Genomic DNA, 21,554 nt, shown 5'->3' with positions numbered 1-21,554 from the left:
CAGATTGATGTAACCTTCTAATACATTGAAAACACGCAAATAGGATCTATAATAGACCAAAAATTTAGAAAGTTAAATAACTAGCATTTAATTAGCAGAATAAGCTATTGCCAAAATATGTTGCGGATGGTTTGTTGGTTTATTATGTTCTTAACTTATTTGTTGTGTCCCTGAGTGTTTCAAAAGACAATTCAAGTAAAATTTATTATTGATTACAAATCTAAAAAAAAAAAAAAAAATCAGAAAAATTGTACATTTCTTAATTTGAAATGTCAAAAAAGGTTACCATTTCTGATAAAAATGTTCCACTTTTAAAACTCAGAAAACTTCTTAACGTTGAAAACTTTTGAAACTTAGAAATTTCCAAAGTTTTTTCTGACAGTCATCTCAAAAGTTTTTCAAGCAAATATTAGACTTCTCAAACTTAGAAATTTCCACGTTTTTCTGAGAAAATGTCTGACAATCTCAAATTTAGTTACTTTTTAGCAAGTTTTAAACTTTACAAACTCAAATTTTCTTGTTTTTTTCCCATAACATTTTTTGAAATTAATCTAAAAATTTCTGAGTTTTTTGGCAGTTATAATATATATGTTACATATTCAACATCTAACTAAACTACAAAACTGTTTTCAGAGTACAAGAGAAAGTGGAAACAAGGTATAATCTCTAAGGAAAATTAAATGAAGCTAAATTTTTATTAGGATAAATTTTAAGTTTTGTTTTTAATTTTTATACCATTTATAATATTTGACAGTTTTCAGATGCTACCGTTAAAAATACATGTTATGTTTTCACTGCTTGTGTTGAAAAGCCCAAATTTTTACATTATTTTTAAACACAATGCATGAAACTTTGTTCAAAGAAACTTAAACACACAGTTATGACTTATTTGATAATGTGGAAAAAATAAAGAAAGTAAGCTAAACATATTTATATTTGCTTTATTTTATTTTAAAAATTCAGCCAAAAGTATTATGTCATTCATGTCAATATTTACAACGTTTGATTACAAAGACCTGGGATTTAAATGCCATCTGAGACGTTTTGATATTAAGAAAGAAGAGTTTCATGAAGTTTCCTGATGATCCTCGTAAACAGGTTCCTTCCTGGACTGAGCGAAGCCACAACTTCCTCAATCTGTTGGATCCTACAATAAACCACAATTATTAAACATTAAACATTCTGACAGTTTGAAATGTTACAGTGCTACATTTACAACAGAAAAATTCTCAGATCAAGGGTGGTTATCATTTGTATTTTAAGTTTTTTCCTACTTCTACAAACCTGAATCAATGTTGAGATGATTAAAGCAGAAAATAATCTTAAAAAAATGCTCTGATTTCTTTAGATTTTTTAACATAAATGCACTTTAACGGAAATATTTGAATGACCAAATCTCAACAAATAATTGATAAGACAATAACCATTTTTATCAGTTCTGATCAAGAGGTTTTCTGAAGGATAATGTCTAGGAAACTGTTTTTCCAGCCAAGGAATGAAAAATTATGATGAAAAAGGAAAATGAACTGAAGCCACAGGTTGAAATTTTTTTGTCAGCGTCATTTTTCTCCATAAATTATTTCATCATTTTACTAGTTTACTGAATTTAACCTGTTGATTTCCATCTCTGCTTCACTTACGTTGTGTTTCCGATCAGGTTTTTAAAGCTTTGCACATGGAAGACGCAGATCTGGTCAGTCAACCTGATACCGAAGACGACGTCAAACTTGGAAAGCTTTTTCAGACTGCTGAAGACAATGTGGATTCTAGAAGAACAAGAAGAAAGACGCAGAAAATAGTGTTTATGATAATGTTTCCAGAACGTATAGGAACCTGGTTAAAATTTAGGAATATTACTTAGCACAACTTTGCTTTTGAAATGATGCAAAACATTCATCCATCATAGCAAAGGCAGAAAAGGTGGCATAAAGTAAAACTGAGCATTTCCATTTTTTAGAATAAAATTCTTCATATAGCCAAATTCTGTAGTCCGACAAAAAAAAAAAAAAAAATCCATAGATGTAGGTGTTAGAAGTAAAACTGGGGGTTTAAATGGATGTTGCTCATTGGTAATGGAGGTGGGTCTTACTGGGTCTGGGAGCAGCTGATGTGGAGGATATCAAAGCGAAGACTTCCCCACATCTTCAGGAGCCGCAGCTCCTCTCCAACCAGGCGGCAGCGGCTTACCACCAAGCTGACGTCATGGAGAAGCTGCAGGAAAACAAAATACTTCAACTCGCAGCTTCAATTCAACGTAGCAAGAGATATGGAGAAATATGTCACCTGTCGTTAAACATATGGACCCCTTGCCGGGTGACGTCTCGCGCACAAGACCCTGCCCCCCATCTCCATCTCCGTGCTTAGCTAAGCAGTGTTAGCTTAGCTAACAGCAGCGATAGTTAGTCTACCGCAGCGTTCACTTATAGATAATCGCAAAATAAACATCAAGCCTGAAAACACAATATTGTAACGAACTGAATGTTCTGTTCTTTGTGCGGAAAACGCTTGAGTGTTTCTTTTTGGTGTTGAATCCCGAAACATAAGGTGGTGGTGGTGTCGGTTGCTATGGCAACGAGTCTGCGCATAGCGTAGCCGACGTGTAAACAGAGCGAGAGAGAAAAAAAAAAGTGGTTTTGAGTTGTTTTTCTGCGTTAATTTCCCTTCCCTGTGGTGCACTGCACTAAACTAATAATATCTACATCTCCAGGTTTCATTTTGTTAAACCGCGGCAGCGCGGGTATAACGGACTGAGCGAAGTCCATGTAAAAGGAAAAAAATTTTGTCCGCCAGCGTTGTGCGCATGCGCGGAATTTCCGGATATACACGTCATTTTATGCTCCTATTTTAATCAGTCTAATCATTTATAACCAGAAAAGTGTGAGCTAAAGCGGATTTTCCCTACTTTTGTCTCTTTTTAAAGTTTAAACAGGAATTATAACAGCTGAATGTAACTCTTAAAAACAAACGTGTGTTTTCACACCAACCTTTGGGACGTGCCCACTGGTGGGATATTTCTCCACCCAGCCAGACTCTCCCTCAATGAACTGGGAGACTAGTTTATGAACTAGACGAGCGTGACACTGCGACTTCTCATCTGGCAGAAAAAATATTTATAAAGTACTAAAGTTAGAAACAAACATGATCATGGTCAGACTAAAGATAAACGAGAGCAACAGATTATTTTCTCACCACTGAGATTAAACTTGAAGTTGATGTTTGTTATTTTCCTCTCAGATTTGCTGTCAGCATCGTTTCCTTAAAAAAGCAAAAAAAAACATTTAGATATTAGATTAAGCTTCCTAACAAAAATGTTTTTAGTAAGAAGAAATTATAGAAATAATGTAGAGAAAAGTAGAGGAAGGAAATATGAATGACCAGACAGAGGGACGGACAAATGGATAAAATAAATTTTAATTCATGTTAAAAATAGAAGCTATTCAGCATTTGTTTGCTTTTACTTTAATCTGACAGTAAATAAGACAAAAAAACATCCAGTAACTTTTACCCAGAAGCTGATTTATATTAAATTTAGCTAAATAATTTTTACAGAGTGTATATATAAAATATATATATAATATATATAAAACCTAATACAAAAATAATAGGCCCAAAATATTTTAAATATTTTTGTGCTGAAGTCAGACAATGTTTTATTCATGTTGTGCATTTAGTTCACTGAAAAAAAGACAATATAATTGGTTTTTCATTAAAAAAAAAATTTAACCCATGACTACTTTCGACTTAAGAGTTTTGGCCCCCAATTTATCAAATTTCTTTTACATATTTTCTTTTCTCACACCCATCCAGAGTGAAACTTTAATAAACTAAATCACAGATTTTTCTCAACAGAGAATGATAACTCCCTTTTTAAAGACCAACAATAGTAATACTTAAATATTTATGCTTCAGACTGTGAAATAACTAAAACAAATCTCACCATTGGTCTTTTCATACACCAGGCGCAGGAACATGGTCTTATGGAGGAATGTGAAAACTGAACAGTTGTCTTTCTTGTCGTCTTTCTCTTCAAGCCTCCATTCATTCAGCCTGATAAAATAAAACAAATAAATCTTCAATATTCTCTGACACAAAAGCATAAACCCCCTGAAAACAAACGGACATGTTCAGCGTGTCGATGTCGTTTTCCAGCTTCCTCTTTTCAGCTTTCAGCTTCGTTAGCTCACATGAATTCTTCTTTTTCTCCAAATCCAGTTCAGATGTTTGTCTAAAACAAAGCAAAATTATTTGTTAGACTTAATAAACAATATTAAAACTGAATATGTGTGAAAAATGATTACATCTTTATGAAGCTACATGGAAAGAGGAATAAAATAATCTTAACTCACCTTTCATGGTCAGCCAAAGTCTCAGTGACCTTTGACATTTCTATAAGGAAACACAATTTCATTATTTAGGTTAAAGTAAGTTAGAAAAAACAACAAGTAAAGTAGATGAGATTTATCACAAATTACCTTCCTGTAGTGATTTTAAACTAAGTTTATCTTCTGAGCCTTTTTCCACAACTGCATCCAGTTCTGTATGAAAAGGAAAAACACATCAACCTGTCCTTTCTTATGCCGTTTTCTCCCTGACGGTCCATCTAACTTCAATGTATGAAATACAAAAGATTTCATTTTTAGTAGAATAAAGCTAAAGCTAAATTGGAAACCTGTGTGAAAAACTAAATACACTCTCATTATTTAAGTAGAGTTCACAATATGTTGTTAGGAGCGTAATAATTGCAGGCTGTTATGTTCTGATGTGTACCTGCTTCTAAATCGCTGATGCAGCCGTCCAGAGTTTGAATCATCTCATCTGCCTGACTGATTGTTCCCCTCAGTTTTTGTTGTTCCTCCTGAAAAAAACAAACAAAAAAATAAAATAAAAATGGTTTCTGAACAGACACAACCTTAATATTGTTGCAACGAGTCTCACCAGATTAACTCGAACAAGGTTTGCGTAGAGCTCCTCCTTCATTTCATGACTCTGAACTTTGCTGTTTTTTCTGAACAAGTTGTTTCTCTCCTTTAGCTTAGCACCGAAAGATTTGAGCTGGTGACGAAAGCAAAAAAAAAAAAACACATGGAACATGGTTTTATTTTAAAAACATTATAGATATAAAGGTTGTCAAAAGTTGTTTATTTGTTCTTTGAATTTATTTTGTTTAGTCAAGAAGTTGTTTCTCCAGACATTTCATGGTTTATTAAGTTTTGTTAGGCTGCTCTTGGCAGTTGGTGGTTACCGTAGCAACCAGTAAGAGATTGCTCCTCCCCTATGCTGCTCTTGGCAGTTGGTGGTTACCGTAGCAACCAGTAACCGACAGCTCCTCTTTTTTCTGTTGCCATTCTGTAACGGCTGTGTTTTCTTTACAAGTATTACATTTTAGCACATACTTTAGACAAATTCAATCATATACAGTGTTTTTCCTGAGTAATTTTGCTAAGTTTTCAATCAATCAATCAATCTGTATTTGTATAGCACATTTCAGCAGCAACGCATTTCAAAGTGCTTTACATCATAACAAACACAAAGTCATGCAACATAGAATCAACAATCAAAACATTATATCAAGTCAAGTGCCATCATTGAATTCGTAATTGATTACGTTTCAAATACAACGCTAAACAGGAGGGTTTTGTAAATGTTTTTAACTGTTAACTTTAGTAACAGTTAAAATTGTACAACTTAACTGCTTATTGAGAGCTATTGCTTTGTAATTTGTTTAGGATTATTTATTATATTTTATGTAATGTTTAGGGGCAGAAGCTGGTGGACTAATGTTGATCACCAACTTGATTTCCACTGTTGTTCGAATAAATAAATGAACCTGTAATGAAGTCTACTTACCGGATCTGAGACAAACATAGAGGGGTTACACACACACATAAACCTGATTAAATTGAGGAAGTTCACTATCGGACTCATGAAACAAACAAGATTCATTCTTTAATACCTCTTTCTCTGTGAAGTGATTCACTTCCTCCCACAAAGATCTATTTACAGTCTTAAGAGGTTTTCTTAAATCTTGCATACGATACTTGAGCCTGGAAAAGGGACAAATACAAAAACACGGAACCTTGAGCAAAGTGGTATGCTTAACTTTGCCTATATAAACAAAAAATAAATAAAAATACATACCCTTCCACTTTTTCTGTGAGGGTCTTGACATCTGCCTCATAAACTGATTGTTTAGGGCGGCTTATGTGTTTATCTTTTAATAAATTCAGTGCCGTTGCATCAGAGTTGTCCAGAAGCTGCAAAAGCAAAATAAATAACAATCAAAGCAAAATTTAGCTCTGATCACGTAAATGTGAATATACAAACAGAAATGAACCGTACTGTGCCAGGAAGGACGCTTTGGCGAGGATTATGGATGACAAAATCTATGCTGAAGAGATTGAAGAACTCCAAAACTGTAATTGTGCCATCTTCGAGTTTCTGAAACCAAAACAATAACAAAGTTTTGGTTTTTTACATAATTTCAAATGGAAATCACATTTTCCATTTGAAATTTGTCAAAAAGGACATACCTTTTGTCCATCATTGCCATAGTCTCCAAGCTGGGATTCAAACAGGCTGTGTTTGAAAGCTAGAAAACATTAAAAAGTGAGAATTACCAAAAAAAACAGATGAGTATGAATACCAATGCCTTCATTTTAAGCAGTGACATCTTACTAGACTCTGATGCAATTTCACATCTGCTAATTGTGTTGCTGGGGGAGTCGATGGTCTGCGCACAAGCAGCGGCCATGTTGCTTTCATAGTCAACATCAGACTGAGATGCCTATGAAGAAATTAAACAAGAAACGATGAGAAAGAAGTGATGATTTTTAGACCACCAAGATGTAGAAGAAGAAAAACAAACCAAGATTACTTTATTATAACCTGTAACACCATTGTTATTATTGTAGGGAAATTGCTTGTTTTAGGGATTGTTTCAAGGGTAAAATATCTGATTACTATGAAGGATGCATTATTAAACAGTCTATGGTCTATATAAAACATAATCATTACATTTTTTTGTACAAAATTGTTCTCAGTCTGCTTAGTTCTGCCTATTTGACCTCCTACGGTCTCTTGTCACTTTAAATCCAAAAAAGCTGCTGGCCACACCCCCTGAGCATTTACACTCACACTTGAAAATGGCTGCAAACAGGCACTTTGAAAAGCTGAAGTGGTGCCTCCTTCACAACTAACAAAACAAAGCAAGAATGAAGGTTTCTGTGTTTTAAAACAACAAAACACTTGTCTAATGTGTAAAACCAGCTGGCCAAATGTGCTGGAGATTTGCTTGGCTTGTTAGGTAAAAGGGCTGGGCGGGGTTACTAGGAAACGGCACAGTGGCTTTTGATTGTTAGTCAATGTTTGGGAGGTTTTTGAAACAACTACTTTTCCAGACACCAAAAATTATTTAATTACTGCTAAAAAAACAGCAGGATGTTATTTTTAGAAGCAATGAGACAAAAAAGTGAATTTTGCATGATCAGTTCCCTTTAAGAACTTTGTGCCTTTTGTTGAGCATCACAGTATTTAAGATCTTAACTGAAAAGATTCTGGGCCATTTTGCTTTCGTTGCCACTTTGACTTCATTAATGTTGCTCAATATAATATACATGTAAAAAATAAAAGATTTAAATAGCAATGTCAAGAACCTAAAAACACAATATACATTTATTTTCGACATACCGTTTCAGAGAACTCTGGGCATAGCTTCTTTCTCTTCTCATCCTCCTCTGTCTCATCTTCATTGTCCGGCAGAGACCTCTTTTGTCTCGGGCTGCTGGACGTGAAGTCGTCCATATAAGCAAAATCTTCCTCCAAAGGCTGGAACGTGGAGAACTGATTGGACGAGTTGTCTTTCTTAGAGAACTTCTCAGGTGTCATGGTGTCAATCGTTTCAGAAAAATCTTCGCAGTCAACCAGTTCTTCACCGTGAATATCAGTGATTTTGTCAAATTGGCTCAGCTGATTGGGAAAGCTGACAGTGAATGTCTTTGTAGGTTCTTTAACAGCAGATTTATTCAACTCACCCGCTGTGTTTCTTTTAGGGAGTTTTGGTTTAAAGCCTCCAACTGACAGCTTTGACATGAGCTGTTTTGTCTTTAAGCTGAAAGGAGTTGAGCTGCTTGCTACAGAGAGTTGTTCTGCTTCTGCATCATTGGTATTTTTTTCCGCATTGGGATCCAGATGAAGCAACAAAGGTGTGCAGGTTTCCATGGCAGCAGGATCGGGAGCCGCATTTATCAACTGGCTCAAGCGTTTCACTTTAGACTGGAGATCGGCTAAACTCTTTCGTCTGGACATCCGCGAAGACAGAACATTGGCATTTTGATCTGCATTACTGGGTGAGCTTTCCATCTTCTGTGATACGGTCTGCGTTTCTGCTTCAGGTCGATATTCATCAGACACAGATTCCTTGAAACTTTTTGAATGAGGGTTTTGTTTGGAAGAAACACCTTGAGGTGGATCATCTGTAGATGACGCCAAGGGTTCAGTCTGATCCACGCAGATTTCCTCAGTGTTGGTTTTATTTATCGGCTTGCCCACATCTGAGCCCAACCTTGAGGATTCATTTTCAGGATCAGTGTCGGGCTCCTTTGTTCCACATTGGGAATAACTTGAGTCTGGACAGGATGATGTGTTTCTGTTAGCCTCGCCCTGGGCACAGCTCGTCTGAAACAGTTCAGATTGTGTTGATGAAGGTGGATTTGAATCCAGACCACGGTTCCCACTGTCCGTTTCCTTCTTAGCGAGAGTATCGTTCATGTTCTCAGAGTTTTGATCTGACATAACAGGGTGTAATAGGGAGTTACTGACGATGTTTGCACTAAGGCAGTGAGTCATATCCATAGTTGCATTACTTGTTGTGAATTTTGTGGTTTTCTCTCCAGATTTCGGCAACAATTTGACGTGACGTGACCCTCGTTTATAATTCTTCAAAATGCTTTTTGTGTCACTTTCTGTCTCATCCACAAAGGTGTTGCTTATCCACTCTGTGCCGGTGGGAGAAGAGTCTGTATTCTGGCTCGGGGCTTGGTTGAAATCCGTGACAATGCTTACAGTGTGGCTTCGGGTAATATCCATAGTAACATCATTTGCTGCCAGCCAAGCCAGATTCTTTTCATTAGCAGGCAGCAGGCTGACAATTTGGTCTGACAACACATTTGAATTTACAAGAACCTTCCCCATCAGACTTTTTGTTGATTCCATTTCTTCATCAATTACCCCGAACCTTACAGTTCTCCCACCATCAGCGTGTAACGCGTCCACGCTTTGGTGTGGAAGCAGGTCTAAATCATGTACGATGTTCACAGTGTGACTTTTCGTTATATCCATGGCTGCATCATTTGCATTGAACTGCACCGTTTTCGCTCCATTTGAAGGCATGGTCAAATTTGGGAAAGACCGCAGAGACAAATCCCTCCTAATATTTACTGTGTAGCTTTTGGTCTCATCCATTTCCTCATCGATTACCCCGAACCTTACAGTTCTCTCACCATCAGCGGGTAACGCGTCCACGCTTTGGTGTGGAAGCAGGTCTAAATCGTGTACGATGTTCACAGTGTGACTTTTCGTTATATCCATGGCTGCATCATTTGCATTGAACTGCACCGTTTTCTCTCCACCAGCAGGCAGCAAGTTCTTGCTTTGGTTTAAGAGCATTTTTAAATCGGTGAAAATCTTGACAGTGTGACTTTTCGTCACATCCATAGCTGCTTCATTTGAACTGAAACACTCAGTTTTCTCTCCATTTGAAGGAATGGTCAGATTTGGGAAATCCCTCTCAATATTTACAGTGTGGCTTTTGGTCATATCCATTTCAGCATCCTTTGCACTGAATCTCAATGTTTTCTCTTCATTTGAAGGAATGGTCAGATTTGGGAAAGACTGCAAAGGTAAATCCCTCATAATATTCACAGTGTGGCATCTGGTCACATCCATTTCTGCATCACTTGCACCAAACCTCTGTGTTCGCTCACCTTCAGCAGGTAACAAAACCTCTTCTTCATGTACAAGCACATTTAAATGATGAGCAATGTCTATCGTGTGACTTCTCGTTATATCCATTGCTGCATCATTTGCATTGAACCTCACCGTTTTCTCTCCATTTGCAGGTAAGGCCACATTTATGAAAGACTGCAGAGGTAAATCCCTCAGAATATTTACTGTGTGGCTTTTGGTCACATCCATTTCTGCATCATTTGCCCCGAATCTTACGGTTTTCTCTCCATTTGCAGTCAAAACCTGGTTTGGAAGTGGCAAATCACTGCTAATGTCCACTGTGTTGCATTGAGTCACATCCATGCAGACATCAGCCATGTCAAATCTCATGGTTTTCTTTCTGTAGTCATTTGTAGACTCAAACTCAACCTGAGGAAACAGAATTTTCCATTAAATTTTAATGAACAAGGTAATTACTGCATTAAAAAAAGGTTGACACTGAAATATACTTTATTTAAAACTTTAATCTCACCTGGTTTCTTTGTTTTATTGTCTTTAAAGAGGTCTTTGTTGATGTTTCTGCAAGTAAACATAAAAAAAATGCAGTTTACACTAATTTTCAACACTTTTACTGTTGACAATTAGTGGTCTACCTTGTAATTTCATATGCTTGGAGACATTTTAGTTTTTACCTAATAATAATATTAATAAATAAAGAACTGTCTGCTATTATGTCACCTGTATAACCTGATGCTCCAAATCCTTCTTTATGCTGTTGATGTAAGTTTATCTCCGTCTCCCCATGAACACTTTGACGATGTGTAACTTTAGTGGGTAAAACAGTCTGAAGGGACTCGTGTTTATGTAGCATTTCTTCGCTCACTTCAGCTTCCAAAATGCATCCCGTCTGAGCTTCAGTCATGTCCATGTTATCTTCCAGATAAACTGTAAATCCATCAGATGGCCCTGAAGTAGCAGCCATCGTTGTTGAATCAGCTTCGCAATTGTTTGGCGTTGATAAACTGAGTAAGGATGAAAATTTGCCTGATGCTAAATCAGTGGTTATCTTCGTGGTGAGGCACTGAGTCACATCCATTGTGACGTCGTCTGCATAGAATTTGATGGATTTCTCCTCGCATGAGGGCGCCATGTTGACGTTTTGGAGCGGATTCGGTTTGATATTAGTGGAGATCTGTACGGTGTGACTCTCGTCCAAACAGTCGTCACCAGCAGAAAACCGCAACGTTTTTTCTCTGTAGTCATCTGGAGCTGCAACTTTATCCTGTAGAGAGGCAAAGTTAGCAACATGAATGTTTTATATTAGCAATTGTGGCTCATAAACATCAAAGTTTATGCTATTTGCAAACTAGCGGTACAACTACAGCTTTCTAATCACACAATGTTTATTGAAAGATATCTGCACTGCAAAAACACAACAACTTACCAAATATATTTGGTCTAGTTTCTAGTGCAAATCTGAGCAATCTCGGTAAACTTGAAATAATTAAAAACTAACTTAAAAGTAACATTTTAGTAAGATATAACAGATATCTAAGTAAATAATTCCTTTATATTGATGAAAAAATTCTTGTCCTATTGGAAGATAAATTAACGTATAACAAGACTTATAAAACAAGATTTATTAAATAATATAAATTTATTAAATATTCCAAGTATTCCAATATATTGTTGGAAAGTTACTTTTAAGATAGTCTTGCCTTATTTCAAGTGTTTTACAATATTTGCACTAGAAACTAGACCAAAAATTTTTGGTAAGATCTTGTGTTTGTGCATTCACTTACTCGTGAATATTTGTTTATAAATATTAAAATTACAAAGGCCAGAGAACATAAAGTAGTGCCTCTAAAATCCCTACTGACTTAAAACGCAATACATCAGCTAAAAAACAGAAATACTCAGACAGCATAGAAGTCTGGTCACAGAGAAAATACAGGATCTAAATTAATGCTCCTGTTTTTTCTTTTAAAAGTGAATTTCTGTCTTAAGTTGCTGCTTTTAAGCTGACAGATACAAATTTAATTTCGGGGATTTAGACAAATAAAATAAAAAGAAGCTTATTTACCATCAACTGATGCCTTTGTGGCTCCATGTTCAGCTTTGAGGAGGTTTTTAAACCTGGAGAAGTAAAATAAATCACATCAACTGTATCTGTTTCATCACTGAATGTACAATGGGAGACTACCATCGTCTTCATCTGCAAGTACAATTAAATAAATATAGTAGAACCACTTATAACAGCAGAGGACGGCAATGGAAGCCTACTAAAATGATAAGCATTATTGTTTTTTTTGTGTGAGTATTTTATGTTTACAATTATTTGGAGGTTCAAAAACCCATTAAAGTTTAATCTCTACCAGATGTGTCAGTTATGAGTATCAAGATATTTAAATGTTTAAACGTTTTGGTTTCCAAAATGATAATTTATTTAAGTTTCAGGTTTTATTCTAGATTTATGTTAAAAATCTGGAACAAACTTTCAGAAAACTGCAAAACAGCTGAAACTCTGCGTTCCTTTGAATCAAGACTAAAAACCCGTTTAGAGTTTCTTTTGAACCAGAGTAAATGAAACATTGACCAACATATTTGATATGTATGATTTCCCTGATGTCAATCATCAAAATATAATGTTCATTAAACGTTTTTTTATACAAGGAAAACAAACTTGTTTATATTTTTCAGGAGATATAAAATAGATAGATATTACAATAAATAGGTCTGTCACATTAACTCATGTTTCTGGACGATTAATCGTCCCAGAAGTTATTGCGATAAACAATAATATTGTTCTTTTGAGACAATTTGCCAGTAATATAATGATAATGACATAATAATGCAAGAAAACATCCTCAAAGATCAATAAACTTAATCATGTGATTAATTGATTTATTGTGCCAGGTCCAACTACAACCATAACAATTTAGGTTATAGTTTGTTTTTTTTTAAACAATTTATCAGGTTTTAGTCATTTTTTCTAAATTAATCCTCTTTTAACCCATTACTAAAAACAAACTAAAAATAAATTCGAGTTTTTTTGTACCTTTATGATCAGATGACTGTGGTCCATCAATGTTCTGCTGTCCAAATTTGAAGATTTCCTTTTTCTGACTTTTACAGAGAGGCTGCATTTCTTCTGAAGGAATGAGAAACTGAAAAACATCATCTGATCTTTGAACTTCAGTCATGTCCATGCTGAAATCCCCTCCAGGTTTAACAGGAGCTGCCGGGTCAACACCACTCCTGTTTGTACTCAGTGGGTAGTTCTCTTGGTCGACGTCATTCGTTGGGATTTTGTGCTGCTGCGGGGAGCGGTCGGCGCTGGCGATGCTTCCTGTGAGATTCTGAGTGATGTCCATAAACTCATCTGCAGTGAACACAACCGTTTTCTCTCTGAAGTCGTTTTTTAAACTGGACCAAACCTGGAAAAAAGAAGTAAACAAAACAACAAACAAACAACAACAAACAACACACAGAAATGGCAAAATGTTAATATCTGACTGCTTTCCAAAAACCCACATGTTAAACTCCTTAAAAGGACTACAGAGAGTATCTCTGAAACTCACCTTATGGCTTTCAAGAGGAGTGTGTACGGAAAGATTTATAGAAGATTTACTGGCTGAAAAAGAAAGCAAAAACAATAAATTAACTGTTGAGAAATCCACTATTCAGCTACAGTAAGTACTACATATAAACTTTTTTTTAGAAAATCTGATTAACCAACTTGTAGTGTACGTAGATACTGTATGAAATTGTCTAGTAATTGTATTTGTAGTATACTGGAATGTTTCTTAAATGCTTGTTTATATGTTAACATAACAGCAATATCATTCCCAGCTGTGGAGACAGTAGGCTATTGTTAAATGTTATGTAATTTTCATTTTAAATTTTATTTTTAGGCAATTGTAGATATGTATATTTGTTATTTGTTCCTTTTTTAAAGTTGGATGTTGAGTCTAAAATAAAGCATCCATCCATTCATCAATAGCAAATGAGTTTTGGCTAACGTTTTACATTAAGAAATGTAGATAAAAAACAAACAAAAAAAAAGAAACTATGAGATTAAATCATGTTTGCCCAGCTATATGCAGCTCTGAAAAAAATTAAGAGACCATTTAAAATGACCAGTTTCTCTGACTTTACTCTTTATAGGTTTATGTTTGAGTAAAATGAACTTTGTTCTTTTATTCTATGAACTACTGACAACATGTCTGTGAAATTACAAGCAACAATTTTATATTTATTTGCAGAAAACAAGAAATGGTCAACATAATGAAAAAGATGCAGAGCTTTCAGTCCTCAAATAATGCAAAGAAAACAAGTTCATATAAATTTCGAAACAATACAAATGCTTTAACTCAGAAAGAGTTCAGGAATCAATATTTGGAAGAAAACCAGGAGGTTTTAATGGGGTTCAGTGCAGTGGGCTCTTAGGTTTTTCCAGAGCTGTATATTCGCTCTTAAGACCCATGTTTGTTACCATTTTGGTTTTTGACACAATTATGTACAAAAATACTCATTGTCAAGCTTCAAGAAAGACAGAGATGTGAGATTTCTCACCTTTTTGGTCGTTCGACTCCAAGCTTTCACAGCTCTGTTGCTGTTTGGTTTCTCTGGCTTGTGACTCTCTTTCTGACTTTTCGTACATCTCTTGAGTTGGAAAGAGACACTGAAAAGGATCGTCGTCGTCGGCGCCCAGAATACGGCCGGTCTGGGCTTCCATGCTCACATAATCGTCTCGACGGAAACCACTTCCATTAAAGGATTCTCCAATATTCCTGCTGCTGCTCAGAGATTTTGGCATCTGATTTTCTTTGTCAACATCTGCAGCCAGGGATGATTTTATGTCGTCAGAGGTTAAAGGTGTCATCCCTGTGCTGGAGGGACTCACTTTGGAGAGGCTTGAGAGAAAGTCTTTAAAGCCAGGATCCAAAATAGGAGCCGCTGAGGAAACGGCTCTCGTTTCCAGACTTGAATCCGTTTGTTTATCAAGCAGTAATGCTGATGCCTGATTTGTTGCTTGTACAAAATGATTGGGAGGCACTTCTGTGAAAACATCAGCTACGTTCCCCCCTCCTGAGAGTAACAGATCGTAGTTTTGGTGGTCTGGATCTCCAAGCAGATCTGCATCACTGTTGATGTTTATGGTGTGACTGCGAGTCATGTCCATGTCGGCGTCCTCTGTGGAAAACACGACTGTATTCTCCCCAATGCCACCGCCACTGTCAAAGTGGATCTAGTGAAAGTAAATAAACTCAATGAATAATTACTAAACACAAACTAAATGAGAAAATAATAATATTTTTAAAAAAACCTATGTTTTTTTAGTCTAACAACTTTGTGACCGTTATAATGTAGCAAACATACCACTTCAAAAAAAATAAAAAAGCAAATTTATTATAGCAGGTCACACCTCTAGTTCATCCTAAGTTTCATCCAGGGGTGGGAATTGAACATTTTCTCCACCAGCCACTGTGACTGATGGAGAAAAGCTCAGGATATGAAATATCGCTACAAGTACCAAAACTACAAACTAAACTAAATTACCAGGATCCGAATTTCACACTCACCATTATTCTTTGTTGAGAAGAATGTAGAGGAGCATTCAACAAGGAGTCTATACCTACAATCAGAGAGCTGAGTTACTAAAAATACTAAAAACAGACAAAAAAAATACTAACAAATAAAACAATATTCCTACCCATGATCTGTGGGCTTGTGTCCTCAGCTGTCACCATCTGAACCCTTAATTAAGACAGCAAAACGTACGCTCAAACAGATGCAAATAAATTAACTGAGATTTATTAAACTGGTCTCTTTACCTGTTTTGTGTTGTTGCAGTAGCTGTGATATAAAAGGAGAACAATTACAAACATGCTTCAAGTGAATAAAAGGGAATAATATCTCTATAATTTTCCTGCATACCTGCTCCCATTAGCTCTTGAAGAGGGTTACGTGCAGGCGAAGCGTTCTTAGCATCCCTATTAAAAACAAACGAGCTGATTGGGTAAAAACGATTTCAACATGTAACATAGTAAGAGTTTTCTTCTTGCACTCACTTGGCCAAAGGCAGAAAGTCGTGAGCAAAACTCACTCTCTTCGACTTTCTCTTTTCAACCAGTTTGGCAGTTTCCACCTAGCGGAGATAAAAAAAAATAACTGAACAAGACCCGTCTTTTTTTAACAGTTTGCATCATCATTATTTTACAACATTTAACCATTTAAAATGTAACAGAATAAACAAAACCTGGGCATTTAATTTACCTCATTTTCTTGTTGCTGTGGGTCCTGCACAGAATTCTGTGTTGCCTTTAAAATCTGAAAATGTAAATTTAGGAAACTGATTTTATATGTGAGATGTATGTCTCTGATGTTTTTTAATACAAACACAAAAGTTCACTCATAACTTATTACTGATATTTCTACAGTGGTCAAGATGTGAACAAGGAACCCAGAAAAATGGATGAATGACAGAGATCGATGGATAAAAGGTCAGATGGATGGAACAGGAAGTTTCACACTCTTTCTTTTGTCTTAACTATCAAAACCTGAGAAGGATTATGTGTACTTTCTGTAATAAACTATTTTGTAACACTTACAGAAGAAATGCGTCGCTTGGAACATCCAGTGCCTTCACTGTACCAAAAAACACAAATTATTATTAGGTCTCAGTTTGTCTTTTCCATTCAAGTCTTTATTCATACAGAAAAACATGATGTAAATATAAGAAATACAACATATGCTTGATAATCTGCAGCTAGATCATGGCTAAAATGTTCAATTCATCTATTATTGTAGAAAAATAAATACAAAAATTCTTATTTTCATAATCAATGTAAAAAAAAACCCTCCTTTTACCTGCTTACATATGTGGACTTTCAAAGGCTGTAAATCTTGAACCTCGTTTAAAGCTCAGGCAACAACCATAAATAAAAACTCTCAACAATAATATTTTTTACTCACACGTTCTGTCCTGGATCCACAGGTTCCATCTTCATTTATCTTAAAAGGGAATTTTACTGCACATTAATTGAGTTATTTCACAGCATTTAAGGAAATGCTACAAATGGTCACACCCGGACTAGATTATTGTTCACAAGAAAACTATTTGATTTTGATTAGCAAAGTTTTACTCTCAAGTAAGAAAATACAACGAAGTCTGTTTCTAAAAGTGTTTATGTTATTTAGGTCCACCTTTATTAAAACTGGTTCAAATTACATTGTTGTGTTCCCAAACACCGCTTATAGTTTGATCAGTGTTTATTCACATAGAAGCGCAATTTAAAGGCTAAGCTACGTGAGCATCCTACTAACCAAAGATCAACTTCAGATCAAATTAATCTTTCAAAGTAACGCACATTCATTAAAAACATTGTGTGATTCATTGCTGAATTACACATAATTAACATAAACATAAATTAGACCTTCTGAAAAACATTGAGAGAATCTTTGCCTTCACTTTTTACATAAAGGAATGCATAATGTTTCCATATTGCTAGCATTTTTAACAGAAACAGTTGTTGTAAATAGCTTTAAAGTTAACAAGCTATGGACAAACTGCCCGTCAAACCAGTATTAAGTCACGTACCTTATTCACTGTAAATCAGCTTCTTGGTTCTACACCAAATACATCTATGTTAATACTTACTAACTATCGAAAAAAAGGTTTTATAAGACATTTGTTTTTTAGATAGTGCGCGATTCTCCAACCTAAAGCTAACGTCTAAAGTTTTGAATTTAGCCGCCTCCACGCATGCGCATTAGCTCTTACAGTGCTCGTCTCGCGGCTTCTTTTTTATTGTTGTTATTAAATTATAAATATTTAAATTATATAATATAGCAAATTATGCAAAACGTTTCCATACTGTTTAGCCGTAATAATATTTTCTAAAAATAAAAAATAAAAAAAACCTCTTGAAGACGTTTTATTTACACCGGAAACTGTTGCCGGATCGGAAATGATCACAGAGGGCGGGACATATTTGAAATTTGTGGCTGTTATTGAAAGCCTCTTTCTGAGTCTTCGAACAGGTTGTTGTTTATTCTCTTTCTTTGGTATATTAATGAACGTTTTTGTATGTTTTAGTGTTTAAGGGTTATTTTATACCTGCCAATCAGTAAACTGACCGGGCGTTTTTAAATTGCAGCAGCAAATGTTACATTTATGTCTGTCAGTTGACTCGGTTTTAGCAACATGCCGTTAGTTATGTACTTTCGGATCAAATTTACTGTATTTATTAGTTATATTTGTGCAAAGTGTAAAAGTGCAAATATTTAACTGATAGAAATGGCCGTTTTGAGGGATTAAAGTGTTATTTTGGTGCCGCACACATAAGTTAATTGTTTTGTTTTTTTTCTACACTGTTTATATTAACTGCTATCTTTGCTGTATCTGAGAAATATCTTCAAATTGTATTTAAAAAATGTCTGTCTAATGTGCTATTCCTTTAAGAATTAGAATTTGTGATTTTTCTTGTCTTAGATGTGATAGTAGCAAAAGAAAAATATATATTTTCCCATCCTAATTTTTTAAAACTTATTTTTATGTTGCCTCTTAATGCAGGTGCCTTTATTATTATCACTGGAATTAACGTCACTGTGAGGAAAACTCAATGTCTTCAAAAATTCCAAGAGGTGAGCTTTTTATTGTATTTTTCATGGATATTTTGATATTGAAGTTTAAATTAGCTTTCTTTGAAGTAATGCTAATGAATACTCCTATTTTCAGGTACAAATTTACCAACAGAGGCAAAAACCGTTCAGAAAACAGACACAAATCTTAAAAATTCAAGGGAAAATGTCCTAAGGTGAATTCAAAATTAAATAAAAAAATCTCTAAATTCAGTTAGCTTCATTTCATGTTTATTATAAATTGTCTTTCAGGAAAAATGTTGCTCCTAAAGTTCACAAAGGGTAAGTAATGCATCATATTACATGATATTAATGTTCAGCAGACACTAGACATTTTTATTGTGTTCAACATATTTATATGTCCCTTTTTTTGCAGTGTTTCAACCAGATATGGGCAACAGGTGGAGCTGAAGGAGCAAAATCAGAACCTGGTGGCTGCAAATGGAGAGCTACAGAAAAATCTGTCAGAGAAGCAGGTAAAGAAAAAAATGAAACAAACATTTATCATCTATTAGTTCATGTTCTTGTAGTATAAATTTCATATCACAGCAAAGAGTTGAAGAGTTGGAGCTGCAACTCGATGAGCTTCAGAAGGAGAATGTAGAGTTTCAGAAAAACCTGCAGGACTGTCACACGCTCCTAGTTTCTGCCAAGATAGACCCAGGTGAAAAAGATAACTTTAAATTTAAATTTCTAATTTTACCCTTTGTAATGTTGTCTGTTGTAATAAACATAAGTTTAATGTTTTAGTTTTAGGGGAAAGGGTTGGAGATGCAGTGAGACAGAAAGAAGACGAAAGGAAAGAAGTTATGGTATGTTTTTATTAATCTCCCTTTCACTTTATTATGTGCATATAGCCTCACAAACAAGTCAACATGCCTACAACGGTGCATAACTGCTTAAATTTCAGAGTGTTTCCACCGATCTGCTGAGGGAATTAAAGGCTTTTGGAGATATTGCATCACAACAGCGTACTCAGCTACAGGCAAGCCATCGTCTTCTTTCACCTTTGTAATCCTGTTGCAACATTTCTCTTTAGTTTGGCTGAGGTTGTACTATCATTTTTAGGAAATCCAAGCAACAATGGAGGACATCACTAAAGCGCGAGAAGTTATGAAGCAAGAAAGAGAAAATTTCTCTCAGGAGGCTGCTGAAATGGAGGGAGCTCTAAAAGAGGCAGAAGCACTTTTAGTGTAACAAAGAAATATATATCTGTGAGATTTTATGTTGAAATAAAGGATTAATGTTTTTCTACAGTAACTCACAGCAGGATCTTTGCTTTAAGATGAGATCATTAAAATGTTTCTGTTTCTAAATCTCAAAGCATCACAAACGTAAAACAAAAATGTTTGTACAATGTCGTTTATTTAAATGTGCAAAATGTTGCATTTATGTAAACAACAATTAGTAAACATGAGAGAACAATTCCCATGAAATCACAATATTATTATTCTAAAATGCTAACAAAATTGATTTGGAGAAAGCGACCAGGCTAGCATACAGACATATTTGAGATCTTTGCTCAAATATAAGGAAACATAACGGTCAGCATTATTAATAACATAAAAACAGCATAATTGTTTGCTTTCTAAGCTAGAAAGTAAAATAACAAAATAACACTGTTTCTGAATGTTTTGAGTGAACATTCAAATAATTTTTCTTTGTTTTAACTTAAAACAAAAACACATCTCCAGCCTTCCAGTTTATTAAATGTTCTGCCATAATTGCATATTTTCACATTTTAAATTTTTTTTCCTTAGATTTCTAAAGTGATCAAGTAGCTTTTTTCTTACTTTGTTTTTGTTTAGTCTTGCACATATGTCACATTTTGTATTTCTTTTAATGACAGTTTGCTCAAATTATGTCGCATTTTTCTGCCATTTAGTGCAACAATATTACTTCTGCTCAGCTTGTCAGACCGAGTTTAAACTTTAGAGGGCAGTATAAGGCTATAAATCACAAATCCATTACCTTTTCTGAAAGACGTGTACTCATACTGACTTACCTTTGCTTTGTTTTTAAGAATAATTAACTGAAACAACAAGCCTTAGATCATATTTCTGTTTAGATCATATCCAGTCAAGTAGAAATGACTTAGATTCATGTTTCAAGTACACAATGTTCAGTTTTAAGTTACTCCTTTCAATCTGCTATCATTGTTTTGAGATAAACTAGTTTACAATTTATTTATCTCGTTATCAATCAAGTAGCAGCTCTCTGACCAGACTAAATAACACAGAAAGACAGATTTATTGCAGTCAGGACAAATCTAACAGGGACGGAACCAAAAAGGATGGCAGGGGGGCGGGCAGTGATGGTCCCCTCCCCTGAGCAGCAGCGTCAGGGGTCAAAGTGCACTTTCTAAACCGTCACATTCCAGTGAGCCGTTGTGGGAGACACGTTCATCCCTCCTTCTCCTGAGAACAATGGCTGCTGTCAAGCCAAATGGAAGACAAGCAACTTCATAAAGCCACCTCAATTTAATTTTAATCGATCAACTGAAAACATTTGTCATTTATTGAAGAGTGTGGTTGAAATGTTGGTTTGATTTAAATACAGCATGACTACAGAGCCAATTTTTTAACCTCATATGTATTTTGCTTTATTTCTTGTTAAATAACTCCATCATACCTACAATTTGATATTACGTACTTTATTGCTTGTTTCACTCAAGACTCAAAGTTGCTAAAGAGATCAGTGTCTCCTGCTATTAAAAAAATATGACACTTTAATTGGGATTTTGAGTAAATTTAGTGGTGAAACAGGCCCACAGCATCACAGATCCTCCACCATAATTACCAGCTGACATGAGGTGAAAATAATAGATGGGTGATATGGATTTTCTTTTTCTTTCTTTTGTATATTTATTTAATGGCGTAACAATAAAAGTGGCAAAAATACTGCATCAAATACCTACCCCCCCAAAAATACCCTCCAGTCTCTGCAATCCTAAATGTTGATTTTTT

General features: G+C 35.2%; 2 protein-coding genes across 2 annotated transcripts; one reads left to right on the top strand and one right to left on the bottom strand.

The window, feature by feature from the left end:
• Window positions 1–934: 934 nt before the first annotated feature.
• On the bottom strand, window positions 935–17,694 carry knl1 (kinetochore scaffold 1). The gene is made up of 32 exons (XM_023347417.1): window positions 17,546–17,694; window positions 16,921–16,959; window positions 16,557–16,593; window positions 16,222–16,275; window positions 16,017–16,093; window positions 15,883–15,938; window positions 15,780–15,801; window positions 15,659–15,702; window positions 15,528–15,580; window positions 14,518–15,193; window positions 13,524–13,576; window positions 13,001–13,379; window positions 12,026–12,078; window positions 10,681–11,224; window positions 10,475–10,521; window positions 7,687–10,371; window positions 6,676–6,784; window positions 6,531–6,589; window positions 6,340–6,438; window positions 6,139–6,254; window positions 5,954–6,044; window positions 4,936–5,052; window positions 4,768–4,855; window positions 4,473–4,535; window positions 4,347–4,386; window positions 4,121–4,225; window positions 3,938–4,047; window positions 3,190–3,255; window positions 2,985–3,094; window positions 2,090–2,211; window positions 1,641–1,766; window positions 935–1,147 (listed from the first exon to the last, which is right to left on the bottom strand). The coding sequence occupies exons 2-32, from the start codon at window positions 16,953–16,955 to the stop codon at window positions 1,051–1,053; spliced, it is 6,333 nt and encodes a 2,110-aa protein (XP_023203185.1). The 5' UTR covers window positions 16,956–16,959; window positions 17,546–17,694; the 3' UTR covers window positions 935–1,050.
• A 227-nt stretch (window positions 17,695–17,921) lies between these two features.
• LOC111611349 (girdin-like) lies at window positions 17,922–19,909 on the top strand. Its single transcript, XM_023347488.1, has 9 exons — window positions 17,922–17,988; window positions 18,521–18,591; window positions 18,686–18,764; window positions 18,841–18,870; window positions 18,965–19,064; window positions 19,138–19,252; window positions 19,339–19,400; window positions 19,499–19,573; window positions 19,657–19,909. Exons 2-9 carry the CDS (start codon window positions 18,570–18,572, stop codon window positions 19,783–19,785), a joined length of 612 nt encoding a protein of 203 aa, XP_023203256.1. The 5' UTR covers window positions 17,922–17,988; window positions 18,521–18,569; the 3' UTR covers window positions 19,786–19,909.
• The last annotated feature ends 1,645 nt before the right edge of the window (window positions 19,910–21,554 follow it).

This window comes from Xiphophorus maculatus, chromosome 15, assembly GCF_002775205.1.
Source record: "Xiphophorus maculatus strain JP 163 A chromosome 15, X_maculatus-5.0-male, whole genome shotgun sequence".
Classification (NCBI taxonomy): Eukaryota; Metazoa; Chordata; class Actinopteri; order Cyprinodontiformes; family Poeciliidae; genus Xiphophorus; species Xiphophorus maculatus.
The sequence above is the reverse complement of the archived record's forward strand: the minus strand, read 5'-3'. Positions and strand labels throughout refer to the sequence as shown.